At 40.9% G+C, this 17,875-nt stretch overlaps 1 protein-coding gene across 1 annotated transcript; it reads right to left on the bottom strand.

Annotated features, from left to right (window-relative positions):
* Nucleotides 1-855: 855 nt before the first annotated feature.
* Nucleotides 856-4,574, bottom strand: LOC124262012. Its single transcript, XM_046696426.1, has 5 exons — nt 4,377-4,574; nt 3,842-4,016; nt 3,170-3,368; nt 2,230-2,366; nt 856-1,484 (listed from the first exon to the last, which is right to left on the bottom strand). Exons 1-5 carry the CDS (start codon nt 4,547-4,549, stop codon nt 1,056-1,058), a joined length of 1,113 nt encoding a protein of 370 aa, XP_046552382.1. The 5' UTR covers nt 4,550-4,574; the 3' UTR covers nt 856-1,055.
* Between the last annotated feature and the right edge of the window lie 13,301 nt (nt 4,575-17,875).

Genomic DNA, 17,875 nt, shown 5'->3' on the forward strand with positions numbered 1-17,875 from the left:
CACAGTTGCACAGAGATCCCTGTACTCTTATACGAGACTGCTGTAATGGGGATTAGGTGGCCAGGGGTAATCTGGTTGTGTATTGTCATATACCATGTATCACTGTATATGATGGCGGTCATGGGTTGGCCTGTCCCAGACTTGACTAGGAGAATGAAGAAACAACTCAGAATGTTCATGTTTATTTTTATTTCTTGTTTCACAGATCTTGCAGCCCTAATTGTAACAAATATAGGTTCATCTGTGAATACACACCCACTGAATGTCAGATCCACACCTCTGTGTGCAACTCTAGCATGTACATCCACATTCAGGTGTTCCTGCCCTAGGTGTCACTGACAGCAAACCTCCCTTGTGATTGAGCTATTAGAAGTCCTAGAGAACCTGTCATGTTGTCCAGCTCCTAGTTATACAAATATAAAGAGTAGATGGACCACACTGAGAACTGAGAGACTGTTCATGTTTGACATCAAACTAAGATCTATTTTTACCCCATTCTAACTTTATGAACATGATCAGGTGAAGGATGATCAAGTATATGCGTTTGATGATTTCATAACTATTTCTTATGTCTCATTACATCAGGTCTTTTAGTCTTATAAGCTACCTCTCCCCATGAAGATTGGGAACTTTCTAATCATCCAATCAGCTTTTAGTCAAAGATTCAGACAACATATTTGAACTTGAAAACAAACTTAAACTGTCAAGTTCCTCAAATAAAAAATTTAGAACATGCCATCATAACATTTTGGATATATCATACTCCTTGTCATTATCGAGTGCCATGGCATTTACTCCCAAAGGAAGCCGACTGATGGAATATGTGTAGGTTTTCTTTTGATAAAAAATAATGTTCTGAATAAAGGTGGCGAGGAAATGAAGCTGAATCTTTCTGTAAAGATGACATCTGATGACTCAAGAACTCACTCCTCATTCGCATATACTCGACAGTTCTAGGTCACTTAGACTTCTGAAGTGACCTTCTGTGGATGAAACTTGGATCTATGGATGAAACTTGACATCACTTTGAACACATAGCTTGGTAAACGTCCATCTCATCCAGAACAGCCATTACTGACATTGTCAGCAGTGTGGGATGGCATTCCTGTACTGACCAATCTGTTACTGCTCAATACTTGTCCATTCCCTAACTGAGATACGCTGTGTTCACTACTGACAGGGACGTCATGTATTGCATGCCTAACTGACTTCCTGTCTGCACTCCCAGCATGCTTCACTTTGTTGCACATGGCACACAACCTGTCGATCTTCAGTAGTCTGGCTAGCCTATGCAGCGCCATCTGTTGGCGTGGACTACACACTAGCAGTCCGGTGTACAGGTAGCGTACCAGGGACACCAAAACAGTGTTGTTCATCTCAGCGTTGTCTATTTCTAGTCTGTACTCGTTCATGTCATGGATGGGCTCATGTTCAAACTCGCCACTTAGTACTGGAGAGGCCCCAATGAGCAGGATCTTGTGAAGCTGAAGGAAAGAAAAGACAGCCTCCATTATCCAGGATATTTAATCTCCACTCTGTTATGATAAACACCATAGACTCATGCCCCACCAGAGCTTTCTATTGAGTCCAATCTGAGTGAGTGAGTGTTGTTTTACACCACTTTTAACAATATTCCAGCAATACCACAGCAGATATCACACCAGAAATGGGCTTCACACATTTTACCCATTTGGGGAATTGAACCTGGGTCTTCAGAGTGATGAGGCCAGGCTGAATGACACAAAGCTAAAAACAGACATCCAGTCAAACAACTCTCTTCTTTCATTATAGAAACAAGTGATAACATCTATGATCTATTTCATTTTTGAGCACCATCTCAAATGTAACCAGAATATACACATTCTAGCCACAACATTCTTTTATAACAGTCTTCTGATGCAATTAAATACAGTGAAAGCTCACTAGGATATGATTTTGAATTGACATCCCATGGAGTTCAAAAGATTCAAACACCACGGTAGTGAAACTGTAATGACCCAAGGACCCCTTAAACTGTGCAGTGTACTGTATTATCTGACTCACAGCGACCCTGTGCCGGTTGACCACAAGGACCCCTTTAACTGTGCAGTGTATTATCTGACTCACAGCGACCCTGTGCCGGTTGACCACAAGGACCCCTTTAACTGTGCAGTGTATTATCTGACTCACAGCGACCCTGTGCCGGTTGACAAGGACCCCTTAAACTGTGCAGTGTATTATCTGACTCACAGCGACCCTGTGCCGGTTGACCACAAGGACAGCATCCAGGTACTTGTTCTCTTGCCACAGCTTGTACAGGCCGGGCAGGACGCTGGTCTTCCCGTCACGATTGGCAGCACAAAACTGTTTCCATTTACGACTGTTTTCTGAAACAGGAATAAATAACATAAGACCACATATCTGAGGTCCCTTATTTATGAGATTTAGAATGTTCATCAGACTTAGAAGTATAAACTGAACAAAAAATCTGAAACATTTATCAACAATTATTAATGTTTCAAACTCCCTTTACATGGTCCTAACGAAATATATGTACGTCTCTTGCTGATGTACATGTACTTGAAAAATGTTTTCTTAAAAGTCTGGGATTTATCTGCAACTCTGTAGCCTAGTTCTTTGGTTCACTCTCCACCTTGAGATGCTGTCATGTACTTAACACACTTAATAAGGGAAATGTCTCTTCTAAAGATATTATTATTTTCCTGAGGTTTGTCACTTTTTCTCCAATGAAGGATGCAGTTGGATAGACCAAGGGCTTCTGCAGATGATAGTGCCAAGGAAAGTAATCTTACCATCATTGTTGCTCAAATGGACTGAATTTGAAGGTTATCCTAACAACGGCAAAACAATAGACAGAAGTTTAGTATTAGAAACTTTGATTCACTTTGATTCAAACATCATAGAACACAGTGAGGATCACTTGAAAAAGAAGAAACGAGATGTAAATGAAAAGCATAACAACTGCAAAGATAGCAGGATGTCATTAGGGACATACAGGCAGCTCTGTACAGTGGCCTGCAGATTTCTGATATAATGTGCTCTCATGTTTAGGATTATTATGATATCATCTGAGCGTTGAATACTGTTAAGCCACTTTGAGGTTCTACACTGTATCTGGAATGATACTACTTGCTGTCAGTTATTTCTGCTGCCCTAGACTTATACCGACCTTGAGACAAAGTCATGGCAGAGTCTAGGTGGAGGATCTGTTGGTCGTTGACCAGGCTGACCACAGGGTGTCTGGACATCAGGAGAATTGAGTGCTTGTCCAGCTCCTTGAACACAATGTGGCTGGCCACTGCACTGCTCGTGATGGAGGCAGGAGGTGGTTCTGACACAGTGGATGGAGAATCTTGACAATCATTTAGCTGTTGGAGAAAACTGAGAGTTTAGAGTAATTTGATAAGTCCAATATGAGGCATAAAATTAATAGCAATTTATGGGTCAATCAAACTTTTTCAAGGAGCACAATCAAAGTAGGTGAGAGAGGAAATGAACGATCAGTACCAATGCACTCAAAAATTACAATCAGCTGTACGATTTGGTCTGTTAATAAACAAATCTCAGACAGGCAAACCAGTGGCTAATACTATGAGCAAAGTCATATTTCATGGGGTTGAATGGTATGCTATCATTCAGCTCACTGATCCCTGCCATCCAGTATTTCATAAACCCTTGCCAGCACAAGGCACACAAAGAAGAGGCATATACTAATAAGTCCTGTAACACAAATTTCTTTACATAGTTGTGACCTTGACCTTTGACGTTCTAAGGACAAAACATGAGGTAAAGCAGTGGAGGCAAATTCTGGCCAAACACGAACAGACAAGATGCTACAGACCTTTCTTTTTTTAATTTTTGATGCAACATCCTCAATTCTCTTCTTCCCTGTTTCCTCAACACCCGAGTCAGTGACGAGGCCCGGTGAGCCTGGGGGTGAGCCTGGGGGTGAGTCTGGGGGAGACCAGCTGGGAACTGAAGGGTTGTTACGCTGAATGGCTTTACTTCCCACGTTGCTGAAACAAAAGCAAGAGCTTCCATCAGTATGATCATAACTGATAATATAGAGAGGTACATTGCGGTGTCACATCTAATATTTCTGGATAATTTGCAACATTATGTCTTAAGGTAATAATATTGGTAATCAAGCTATGCAAAAATATGCAAGACAATGATAACAGATCATCATGCACAGTGTTGCTGGTGCCGTCTGTGATTAATAATAACTGCTTCACTGATCTGGCTGATCTAGCTTAAGGTTGATTAAGATATGTGAGTTTTAGTAGCTTTTATTCTAGTAAAACAGGTATAACGGCAGGGCATGCATCTGGATATAAAAAATGTAATGAAAACATCGGTGGGACATTGGATATCACCTGTACAAATCCAGCAAGTATTTGGCAACAACTGGGTTGTCCTTTTCTTCCAAACCCAGGCTATTTCTCAAACAGTTCCATCGCTCCATTTCCTCAGATATGTACACCGTTTGCTCAGTACCCGGTCGTTCTGTTCTACCTTCTTCGTCTTCGCTTATCGTAGACGTCGCCATTTTGAGTCTAGTTAGAGTCACGTGACCGTTATTCTGGAAATCCCCCGATCTATTCATAGACCTTGCCACCATGCATCATGGAATATAAAATATTTGCCGCAATCAGACATTGAATGCAGCAGCATCTAAGTGGCATGAGTGATGATCAGCATGAATCAAAATACTCGATATAACCTTCTTTATTTGTTATTTATTTTGTCATGTATATCACAAGTTTCTTAGATGTTAGGGGCGGTGGGGTAGCCTAATGGTTAAAGCGTTGGCTCGTCACGCCGAAGACCCGGGTTCGAATCCCCACATGGGCACACTGTGTGAAGCCCATTTCTGGTGTCCCCCGCCGTGATGTTGCTGGAATATTGCTAAAAGCGGCGTAAAATGAAACTCAGTCAGTCTTAGATGTTAAATGAACACGTGAGTTGTTCTAGGCTTCCCCAAATGAAAGTCTCTGAACCGTAAGGGGTTCAATGGCATTATTTGTCTTCTCCAAATTTAACATATATGTCAATCTAAATCCATCCCTATCATTGTGATGGAATGCTCACCCCCATTTTTGTTTTGTAAGTTTATTAAATGACCATTGAAACCCTCGTGAAAACAGGGGGTGCACCAGTCAACTTTATAACTGGCTCTCGGGCAGTAACTGTATATATAGATCTTTGACAATTGTTCTAGCTTCTAGGATTTCTCATCCTAGTGTTGCTACTTCATAATTTCATTATATATTGATCATTTTCGGATTAGATTCCATTTTCCAAAGTAGGCTTCATAGTTCGTTTAAATCATGCTGTTTCAAATAAATATATTTTCAGCTTACAGATGGTCAATGTATTATTGGGTTCAGTTCATATTTTGTTTTCGATTTGCAGTCATGTTTGTATATCTGTTGTTTCTAAATTTATCTTGTTGACTAAGTAAGATTGTTACATGTAGAAATCATTTTATTGTGTACGACCAGAAGCGTGTGGTACATTACCGGCGGCTGCTCTCAGCATTACTTAGTGCAGCAAAACAAGGTTGGGAATGTCGGAGTTTTCAGTTTTCTTTGAGATCGCAGAGTATCAAACAGTTCAATTTTCCTGACCAAGTACCAAAGTGTGAAAAGTTTGCTCGCGATTCCGTGGTCTTTATCCAACTGATGCTCCGATATCTCGACATCTAGTAGCGTGCATTAGTGATGGAAATTGTCTCCGAGCCTTCTCGGACAACAGTTTGGTGATGAATCGCACCATCATAAACGAGCCTGTCGTGAACGAGAAGCTATACATCAACCAGTCATCACTTGCTGCTATGTCAGGTGGGAAAGCCAAGGAAAACCAGAAGTTGTTACAGTATGTCGTTATTACCTCAGCAGCTGATGAATCACTTGTGACTTCATCTATGCAACAAACCTTTCGGAAAGAGGTACTTAACACTGTAAACAATGGACGGTATACCTCTCTTATACACATATACGCGGCAAACAATGCTTTTCAGCGCAAGGTCATATAGGTTTATCCCATATTCCGAGTGTAGTAATTGATCGACAGGTCATGCACCAAACCATCACACCACTCGTTGGGGAAATACAGACCCCACCTATCTGTATCATGTGGACCCACATGACCAGCACAGACACAGCGGGATGGAAACATATAGCCATTTTGTGGCCTGTGTTAAAACTGGCAAGATGGAAAGTGAGTGTGCTTTGCCAGGTATTCGTACAAAAGCAGAGTTTTCCGAAGTGAAAACTGAGAACCTGGGTAACATAGACTCAGCTGATAGTGTATGAAAAAAAACAACACTCCACCAGCTCTGGTTTCTCATAACCCGATACCAGGGATATGCAGGACAGCAGCAGTGAACCAGCTAACAAGACGCCGAAAATGTCTGTGCCTGGCATTGATCCAGTTGAGACGAAGAACACGTCTGTGGGGTATGACGGCACTGACGTTGGGGATATTGTTTCAGGGAAAGTTAACCTCAGTACTTTGAGTAAAGATCAAAAGTATCAATACCTTAAACACCATTTTGCCGGCTTCGTTTCGCAAACATGAGCTCGACCACAACAGAAACGACTAACACGTCTTGTATTAAATAAGTACAGTTGGCTAATGTACAGTCCAGCAGCAGGTGGAGGCTTATGTAAAATGTTTGTTCTGTTTCCGAACCTGGCTGATGAGCGAAAGTGCACAGGGTCTTTAGTAAAGTATCCTTTCACAAATTTGTCTAAAGCAACTGGGAAAAATGGTGTATTTGAGCCTCACTAGAATACCTGTTTTTCACAAACAAGCTGTTCTTGCGGCGTTGAACTTCCTACGCATTTACAAAGAACCTGAAAAGTCGTTACCTTATCGAATATCTCAACAGAATAAGGAGATGTACGACTTGAACTGCCACATTCTGAAACAAATAGTTGACACGGTGATACTCTGTGGCAGACAAAGTTTGTTTTCTTGAGGGGGCACAGAGATGACAGGACATCAGAACAGCCAAGCAAGAGAAACTTTCTGGCCATATTAAATCTACTTGCAGATTGAAATGACAAACTTCGTCATCATTTAGAGTTTGGCAGAAGAAACGCCCAATATACCAGCAAAACAGTTCAAAATGAACTCATTGAAGTAGTTGTGACCACATCGCTCAGAGGTGGTCATTCAGCTTCAGACAGAAGGTGTTTTCTGTGATTGCCGATGATGTCACATATACTTTTTCCAATGTTGAGGTTCTTGGTCTATGATGGTGCATTTTGCATGTCTTCATCTCCAGTTGGCGCTCAGGCTCTCATCAAAACATTGGCACCTACGGCTTTGTACACGCATTGAAACAGCCATGTTCTGAATCTGAGTATTGCAGCTTCATGCCAAATTCCTCAAATCAGAAACATGATGGACAACATCCACCAAGTTTTTCTTTGACAATTCACCAAAACACCAGAGGTATTTAGCGAGAGTTCTGATACGACAAGAACTCGTCTTTTGGGATTTTGCAAGACTAGATGGGTTGAGAGGCATGTGTGCTTTGACGTCTTTCAAACGTTGTATAGCCACATGTTTTGAGGCCATCCTATATCCTCCAAACCACACAGACATTTATCGTGATGAGAACTGGGCATGGGACAAAGAAACAACCATAAAATCACAAGGGCCATTCTGAGAGATTCGTAGCACATCATGGCGTATGTGGTGGCCTATAATGCCTATAAGTTATTAAACAGTGGCAGCCAAACTTCAAGAAAGGGACAACGACATCTTCATGGCTTACAAACTTATTGACGAAAGGGTATCAATGATCAGAACCATGTGGATCAAAGGAGTCATGATTGGTATGTGGAAGCTTGTGCGATTGCAGAACATACCGATGGTGAAATACGTCTCCCGCGGATTGTGAGGAGGACGACACAGAAAGCGAATGGAGCATATCAGTCTCCTGAAGAACACTTCAAGCTCAATTTGATCATTCCTTTCCCTGATCATCTGCAAGAAGAGATGAACACAAGGTCCAGTCCAGAGAACCGTCCTGGAATTGAACTGTTTGGTCTTCTGCCATGTGCGGTTGTTAAGCAACCAGTTCTGCCACAGATGGAAGCAAAACTAATGTTCTGCCTGGGAGAATGACTTACCAATGGTGTCTTCTTTTCTTTCTGACGCATCCACTGGTTGTCACTGTAGGTGCAATCGAAAGTTTGAAGTCTGCTGAGGAGGATGTTTTCCCTAACATCCGCAAGCTGCTCACAATTGCCGCTACACTTCCAGTTACAAGCACTGAAGCAGAAAGGACATTTTCCCAGCCTTACAAGGCTGAAGATGCATCGGAGGAGTACCGAGGCTAGGAGCGCTTGACTGGACTGACACTGATCCACCCGAACCAGGTCAAGAAAATAGTTTCTGTTGAGATAATTCACAAATATGAGAAAAAGCATCGCAGACGTATGTTTAAGAAATGCATCCTCTATCAATAGTTTTCTGTGACACCAGTCTTAGTGTAGAGGTAACATACAAGTAACTAATGCATCTGATTAACAAACTGTAACACAACCATGTTCTATGGGCTGGTATGTTATTTCTCATGACAGTCTGTGATATTACTGTTATAGGCACTGGGCGAAGTGATGTTAACTATTATTACATTTAAGAAAAGGTCAATCCTTTAAATCCATAAATACTGATTACAGCCTAATTGTTACATGAAAGACAGGATTGGTAATTAATAGTCAGTGATTTTCAACGACATGAGTTTATTCTACATGCTGGGAACAATCACAGAATGTTTCGTGTAACAATGCCGATTGTTCTCTCACAGTAATCTCACGTAGTGTTTGGTATTTATAGATGGAAAAATATTCACAGCACGTTGAACGACGCACCTTTCCATAAATCTAAGTTATCCAAAATAATGACTTTAATATTAATATAGCAAACTACACACTGAAGTGCACTTTTCATGATTGAACTTGTACAGATAAAAACATGGCTACAAGATGGGGATTCTGCGGCGCAGGGAGAATATGCGAAGACTTCTGTGCTACCATGGTAACACAGCCACGCGAGGAACACTAGGTACGTAAGTTCACATTTCCACAAAATTTCCTAGGTTCGGAAAAATCCGTTTCGGCTTTCATTCCTGTTCATACACGATTTTTACGGCAAACGCCATAGTGCTGGGATTTGATAATTGTAGATGTAGTTTAGGATGTGGATATAGGATTAGGGCAAGTACTTGATAGGTTGATGTTGGTGTAGAGTTAGATGGGGATTTGGAGATAAATGCGTGTGTGTGTATGGTAACCGTTGTATGTTTTCCCCTATGTGAAGATGGATATTTAATTCAGCATATGCTACTGTAAACGTGGACCTTTAGGATATGTCATTCTAGATGTAGTGTACATAGCTGTCATCAACCCTGACCATCATCGACTGTGTCTGATGTTCCTGAATGCAAACTAACATGTGCTCTGTGAGAAGCCAATGACCCTCACCTTGGCTGGTTGCGAGAGATCCTGAAGGTCGCTAAGAAGAAGCTGTTCTTTCTGGAGGTAAAGTTACAGGGGGATTATAACCACGAACACGTTCTGTTCAAAATGCTTGGCGATCTTTCTATGTACTATTCGTAAGTTGATACACGTTTTGTATATGATAATATTATCCCGCATGATTTTTGTGAATATGTTTATTCCGTCATCATGAAATCATTATTTAAATTTTCAGTGCGTTGTCTCTCGAAGTAATCGTCAGTCAAAGATATATCTGCTATTATCATCATGATTCGCTCGTTTGTTTTGTTACGCTCAGCAGTTTACAGCTTTTTATACTCTCCTAAATGAGAGTCGTGGATCAGGAAATGCTATGATCGGTCGTCAGAAGAGAAATACTCATCATCATCATCATAATTATCATCATCATCACTGCAGTGTTAAGAAATGCTTTTATCTAACAACTAGGGAATATGGTTCCGCTGTGTGCAGATGGTGCTGTGTGCAGGCGTGGATGCCGGCGGGAGTGTCATCCTGAGCTATCCCGGGGTAGGATGGCAGTGCTGACGTACCACACCCAGGTGACAGGGGGCGACAACAGCCTCCACATACTTGGCACACGTGGTAGTATACACGTAGGTATTGGTGGAATGACTCGACAGGAATCGGTATATTGTTTAACATGTATCTGTAATATTCAAGCTATACGACTACAAATAGATTTCAATGATCTAGACATAACAGTACCACCTACACGGTTTCAGTGACACCATAACATTTAGTTGCCTTTTAAGATATAAAATATTTCCTGCATATCCCCCGCTCGTATTGTTTCAACTCCTTAACCATGCGGTCCTTTACCCATGTCGACATCTTCAGGTGGAGAAGCCATTCTGGATTTCAAGTAAGGTTCACACTCCAACCGGGCACTATGACTTCCCTCTTCCAGAGTGTGACTACGACTACAACTATGAGTACTCCTCCGGATTTGTGTACGAACAGGATGCCGTGAGAGACTGTCTGAAGAAAGGTTACTGGGCAGACGACGTGAGGGTTTGTTGTTTTGTAACCTGTAGGGCGTATGCCTGGCAATGATGGCCAGATATTACAGGTAAAGGTATGTATCGGTGCCGCTGGAAACAGTGACGTAGGATAAGCTGTTCAAAGGACAGATGAAGATCAACATTTTCAAATATCGCGAAAGATTCTATCGCGCCACCACGGCACATGCACCAAATTCCAGCATATTTGTAGCAACAATGGAGGTTATGTCCATGAACAGGACTTTCAAACATGATTTTCATGACGGTCATATTGAAAATCAGATTCAAACCTGAACCTGGGGTTTTGTCTTCGATAGGAACTAGCATGTTTGGTGACTGGAAAGAACATGATACTGTCCCTTCTGTCTGGGGAATAAAGTGGGGAATGTAAGTAATTTTCTGATCATTTCTGTCAAAATGATTTTCTTACTATGGACACAAGAGAGACATTATTTTCATAATATAAAGGAATGGTGACTTTTCATGTAAGTGGATACCAGAAAAAAATAATCACAAATTTAACGCCCCAATAGCATTCATCATTTCAAGTGATTGCTACACACTCGACAGAAAATATACATTATATAACTGTAACGCGAAATATTTGCATGTCTGTTGGCGGGTTAATGTGGCACCAGCAATATTCCAGCAATATTAATATCAGACGAAATTACCTATATGTTTTGCTTGAGCATACTCTGTATACCTCAGATGATCCCATCTGTGTGCTTGAGATGGGTACTATATAGCATGTTATGTTTGAGATGAGCTTATCTGTATGCTTGATATAGACCCACCTGTATGTTTGAGATGAGCACATCTGTATGTTTGAGATGAGCACATCTGTATGTTTGAGATAAGCCAACCTATATGTTTGAGATGAGCACATCTGTATATTTGAGATGAGCACATCTGTATGTTTGAGATGAGCACATCTGTATGTTTGAGATGAGCACATCTGTATCTTTGAGATGAGCACATCTGTATGTTTGAGATGAGCACATCTGTATCTTTGAGATAAGCCAACCTATATGTTTGAGATGAGCACATCTGTATGTTTGAGATGAGCACATCTGTATGTTTGAGATGAGCACATCTGTATGTTTGAGATGAGCACATCCTATATGTTTGAGATGAGCACATCTGTATGTTTGAGATGAGCACATCTGTATGTTTGAGATGCCAACCTATATGTTTGAGATATGTTTGAGATGAGCACATCTATATGTTTGAGATGAGCACATCTGTATGTTTGAGATGAGCACATCTGTATCTTTGAGATAGATGAGCACATCTATATGTTTGAGATGAGCACATCTGTATCTTTGAGATGAGCACATCTGTATGTTTGAGATAGGCCAACCTATATGTTTGAGATGAGCACATCTGTATCTTTGAGATGAGCACATCTGTATGTTTGAGATGAGCACATCTGTATCTTTGAGATAGCCATCTATATGTTTGAGATATGTTTGAGATGAGCACATCTGTATGTTTGAGATGAGATGAGCACATCTGTATGTTTGAGATGAGCACATCTGTATGTTTGAGATGAGCACATCTGTATGTTTGAGATGAGCGCATCTGTATGTTTGAGATGAGCACATCTGTATGTTTGAGATGAGCACATCTGTATGTTTGAGATGAGCACATCTGTATGTTTGAGATGAGCACATCTGTATGTTTGAGATGAGCACATCTGTATGTTTGAGATGAGCACATCTGTATGTTTGAGATGAGCACATCTGTATGTTTGAGATGAGCACATCTGTATGTTTGAGATGAGCACATCTGTATGATTTGAGATGAGCACATCTGTATGTTTTGAGATGAGCACATCTGTATGTTTGAGATGAGCACATCTGTATGTTTGAGATGATGAGCACATATATGTTTGAGATGAGCACATCTGTATGTTTGAGATGAGCACATCTGTATGTTTGTTTGAGATAGGCCAATCTGTATGTTTGAGATGAGCACATCTGTATGTTTTTGAGATGAGCACATCTGTATGTTTGAGATGAGCACATCTATACATCTGAGTATCTGTATGTTTGAGATAGGCCAATCCTATATGTTTGAGATAGAGCACATCTGTATGTTTGAGATGAGCACATCTGTATCTTTGAGATGAGCACATCTGTATGTTTGAGATGAGGCCAATCTATATGTTTGAGAGATGAGCACATCTGTATGTTTGAGATGAGCCAACCTATATGTTTGAGATATGTTTCTGTATGTTTGAGATGAGCACATCTGTATGTTTGAGATGAGAGCAGGCCATCTGTATGTTTGAGATGAGCACATCCTATATGTTTGAGATGAGCACATCTGTATGCACATGTTTGAGATGAGCACATCTGTATGTTTGAGATAGCCAACCTATATGTTTGAGATGAGCACATCTGTATGTTTGAGATGAGCACATCTGTATCTTTGAGATGAGCACATCTGTATGTTTGAGATAAGCCAACCTATATGTTTGAGATGAGCACATCTGTATGTTTGAGATGAGCACATCTGTATGTTTGAGATGAGCACATCTGTATGTTTGAGATGAGCACATCTGTATGTTTGAGATGAGCACATCTGTATGTTTGAGATGAGCACATCTGTATGTTTGAGATAGGCCAACCTATATGTTTGAGATATGTTTGAGATGAGCACATCTGTATGTTTGAGATGAGCACATCTGTATGTTTGAGATGAGAGCACATCTGTATGTTTGAGATGATATGTATGTTTGAGATGAGCACATCTGTATGTTTGAGATGAGCAATCTGTATGTTTGAGATAGAGCACATCTGTATGTTTGAGATGAGCACATCTGTATGTTTGAGATAGGCCAATCTGTATGTTTGAGATATGTTTGAGATATCTATATGTTTGAGATGAGCACATCTGTATGTTTGAGATGAGCACATCTGTATGTTTGAGATGAGCACATCTATATGTTTGAGATGAGCACATCTGTATGTTTGAGATAGGCCAACCTATATGTTTGAGATGAGCACATCTGTATGTTTGAGATGAGCACATCTGTATGTTTGAGATGAGCACATCTGTATGTTTGAGATGAGCACATCTGTATGTTTGAGATGAGCACATCTGTATGTTTGAGATGAGCACATCATCTGTATGTTTGAGATGAGGCACATCTATATGTTTGAGATGATATATCTTTGAGATAGAGCACATCTGTATGTTTGAGATGAGCACATCTGTATGTTTGAGATGAGCACATCTGTATGTTTGAGATGAGATGACATCTGTATGTTTGAGATGAGCACATCTGTATGTTTGAGATGAGCACTGTATGTTTGAGATGAGCACATCTGTATGGGTTTTGAGAGGACAATCGCGTCCATTTCGGACAGTTTGGTCTGCAGTACGGTTCCCCTTAGTGCTGCATCTTCGGGGGAGCGTGGTTGAGAATGTTCCCCAAGTACATCAAGCAGCATTTCTACAAATTGTACAGACCAAAGGCTAGAAATGATATAACTTCCGTATACCTGTATACATGGATATTGTTCACTTAAATGTACAATGTGTGAAGCCCATTTCTGGTGCCCCCGCTATGTACTGCTGAAATATTGCTAAATGCGGCGTAAACCTAAACCCATATTGATGCAAAATATACCATGCAGGTAGCATTGTTGAAGCCGTTTTATGTTGTTTGTTCTGTAGTACTGAATACAAAACAAATGTATACGGAATACATTGCATTTACTATTAAAACACACAGTTGACACTGACAATTAAGTCAGGTCAGACGTAGCAACGCAGCTTGAGGTCCTTGTCCACTGAGAGAACTTCCCGATATAATAATCAGAGACCATATACCGGTGTATGATCTCTGCAATTAGATTATTCATTATAAGATAATATAGTCCATTAAAGCGACTGTTTCACGTACCCAAAAACAAAAGTTGACATTGAAGTCAATGCGGAACAAATATTTACACACAAATTCCAAAGATACTCCGTGTAACAATGCAATTCAAATTATTTCCACGTTTTCGGCCCCTGTGGCAAATTATGATTGTGCATATTTACATAATTATAATGCCCCTCATGTTTTCACGTTGCAGTATCACTCATGTACCAAAGTCTGTTAGAGCCATCTTGGTAGTATAACTTTGCTCGTAATTTAAACTCTACTGTATTTGTATTTGGATATGTTTTTCTTCATAAGAACTTTTTTTTATTTTTCGATTATTTTCGCGAAATTTCAGTTATTTCCACCTTTTTAAAAATAAATAAATGAGTGAGTGAGTGAGTTCAGTTTTGCGCAGCTTTTAGCAATATTCCAGCAATATCACGGCGGGGACACCAGAAATGGGCTTAACACATTGTGCCCATGTGGGGAATTGACCCCGGGTCCTCGGCATGACAAGCGAACCCTTTTACCCCTAGGCTACCCCACCGCCCCTCAAAATTAAATGAAAAAAACCTCTTAAAAGTCTAAAAGTAGTAAAAACGTACTCTTTCCTGTTAACAACGTGTCATGAACTATAAATTCTGTTGAGAAATGTAATAAAGACTATTTGCATGTGGCAAAAATTCAGGTGATACTGTTTTAATTCATATTATATGCTATAATCAAGTTCAAATGTCCAAATGCTTTGGGTCTAATTGGTCAAAAGAGGAACATGTTAAAAGTGTTTCACATCACATAACCATTTTGTGTAAACTTTACCACCTATCTGTTCTCTGAGTGGCATTTTAGGGGTTGGGAAGTGCAATAATGACAAATTTAATGGATGCAACTTATTTTATTCTTGCACCGTTGTCAAGTCACCATAACCATATATTGTTTGATCAAAGAACTTGGTATAAGTGACATATCAAATAATGCCAAATATTGGGCCAGCATGATAACTGAGGAAGAAATCATGTATCGGTTCTGTCAGCTTTGGTCTGACTCAAAGAACTGTCCATAACTGTTTGGTACTGGAGTCTGAAGTTCCATAAAAACATCCGTTCAAAGAGTGAGTGAGTGAGTTTAGTTTTAAAAAACACCCCAACAAACCCCAGCACATCCACCCTCTCCGGATCTTTACAAAATGCCGGTAATTCAATCACAACACTGCCATATAACCCAATAGTCAACATGAGACAAGTACTTCCATAGCGATTTTTCCAATATATATATATTGTATGCACTTCCCATCCCATCACAAAACATCATGTTTTGTCAACACGAGCATATATATTGTATACCCCATCACAAAACATCAGATTTTGTCAACACCAGCATATATATATTGTATACCCCCATCACAAAACATCATTGTATACCCCCATCACAAAACATCATATTTTGTCAACACAAGCATAGTCTACCGAGAATACATTGAATCCCGTGTCAGCTACCTGCACACTACCATGAGCCACCCAGGCCTAGCTTCATGACAGTGTCAGCCCACAGTGGTGCTGTATGGAGTCCACTCACGTTCCTTCTTGCCATTGCATTAGTCCGGCGTATTATCCTCGCACGTTTCAGAAATGACTGCCATGACAATTTAGGATTTGTTGCCTGTTTACCTCCACACTCCTAAGTTTTCAAAAGTACATGACGGCAGTCTACATATAAGCGAGTCTGCACCAGACAATCACGTGATTAACATCATGAACAACTGGGATACGATGACATGTATCAACCAAGTCAGCGACCCTGACTACTCGATCTCGTTAGTCGCCTCTTACGAGTGAGCGAGTGAATGAGTTTATTTTTACCCCGCTTTTTGCAATATTCCAGCAATGTCACGACGGGGGGCACCAGAAATATGCTTCACACATTGTGCCCATGTGGGGAATCGAACCCAGATCTTCGGCGTGACAAGCGAACGCTTTAACCACCGGATAGACTACCCCACCGCCTCTCATTTGTAGGTACTCGCGATGAGATCTATGCATTTATAGCTTAAATGAATGGCTAATGAGCTGATATTTTTTCAAGACACAAAGTATCTCTTCCATCGTGTTTCTTTTTTACCAACATGGATGATAGATAACAGATATTAATTCCTCTCAAAAACCTATATTAATATTCAGCCAATTCAACATAGAGCATGCTTATCATCAAGCTTTTCCTGAATCAGACATTTAAGTGAACAATATCCATATATACTGAACATCATTGAAAACGCGCCACCTGTAAATTTTGAAATATGGTAATAGGATTGTTTTGAGAGTGAAAATGAACGTTGGAAATGTTGTTAATAACACAAAAGACAATAAATAATGCTGTACAGTAAAGAAAAGACTGCCCGAACACATCATGGAACACATCACATGACAACAACAAAATTCATGCACAACACACACGAAAAGCACAAATTGCATGCGTAAAACATGCTGATTAGGGGTATAAATGACCGTCGGCAAAAAACCGTTCTCATTTTAGCTGTACCTCCGCAAGTAAAGTTGATTTTGCAATGCCAAGATTGTCACCAGAAGAACGAGAAGGGCGTTGGGCATGTTGCAGGTTGGCACATCAAGCAGGATTATTGTCAGACGATTTGGTTGCCATCATTCCACCATCATAAGACTTGCCAACAGGTACCAACAAACAGGAACCACCAGGGACCGCCAATGTCCTGGCCAGGCACGTGTTACCACCACAGGCCCTCGTGTCTTTGCAAGGATTAAAGATTTAATAAAATATATACAAAAATTTGAGATGACCCCCGACTCGAAATGCTTCACAGTACAATACATTATGATGTATTGTACTGTGGAGCATTTCGAGTCGGGGGTCATCTAAAAAACAATATTTTTTTAATCATTAATCCTCGCAAAGACACGAGGGCCTGTGGTTACCACCCCTCGCCAAGATCGAGACATTGTTCGGCGCCATATTCGGGATCGTACGTTGCCGGCTGCCAGAACCGCCAACGCTGTCCAAGGCCGACGTGGTTTGATCAGTGGTTCCACCGTTCGACGCCGTCTCCGTGCGGCAGGATTACGATGTCGGCGCCCTTATGTTGGACCATTCCTGACTGATAGACATCGCCGTGAACGCCGACGATGGGCTGAACAGCATCGTTTGTGGTTGTTACGACGTTGGCATGGTGTTGTGTCACGTTTTCACTTGCGAAATGCTGATGGGCGTCTACGGGTATGGCGTCGACGGGGAGAACGTTACCATCAGGACTGTGTTGTGCAAACAGATCGGTGGGGTGGAGGAAGCATTATGGTGTGTGTGTGTGTGTGTGTGTGGTGTGTGGTATGTGGGTGGGGTGGTGGGTGTGGGTGGTGGTGGTGGTGGTGGGGTCAGTTATCATCACAAAACCGCTCTCGTAGTTTGTCGTGGCAGAGTGAATGCCCTTT

This window comes from Haliotis rubra, unplaced genomic scaffold (assembly GCF_003918875.1).
Source record: "Haliotis rubra isolate DU_JTF1 unplaced genomic scaffold, ASM391887v1 Scf82, whole genome shotgun sequence".
NCBI lineage: Eukaryota > Metazoa > Mollusca > Gastropoda > Lepetellida > Haliotidae > Haliotis > Haliotis rubra.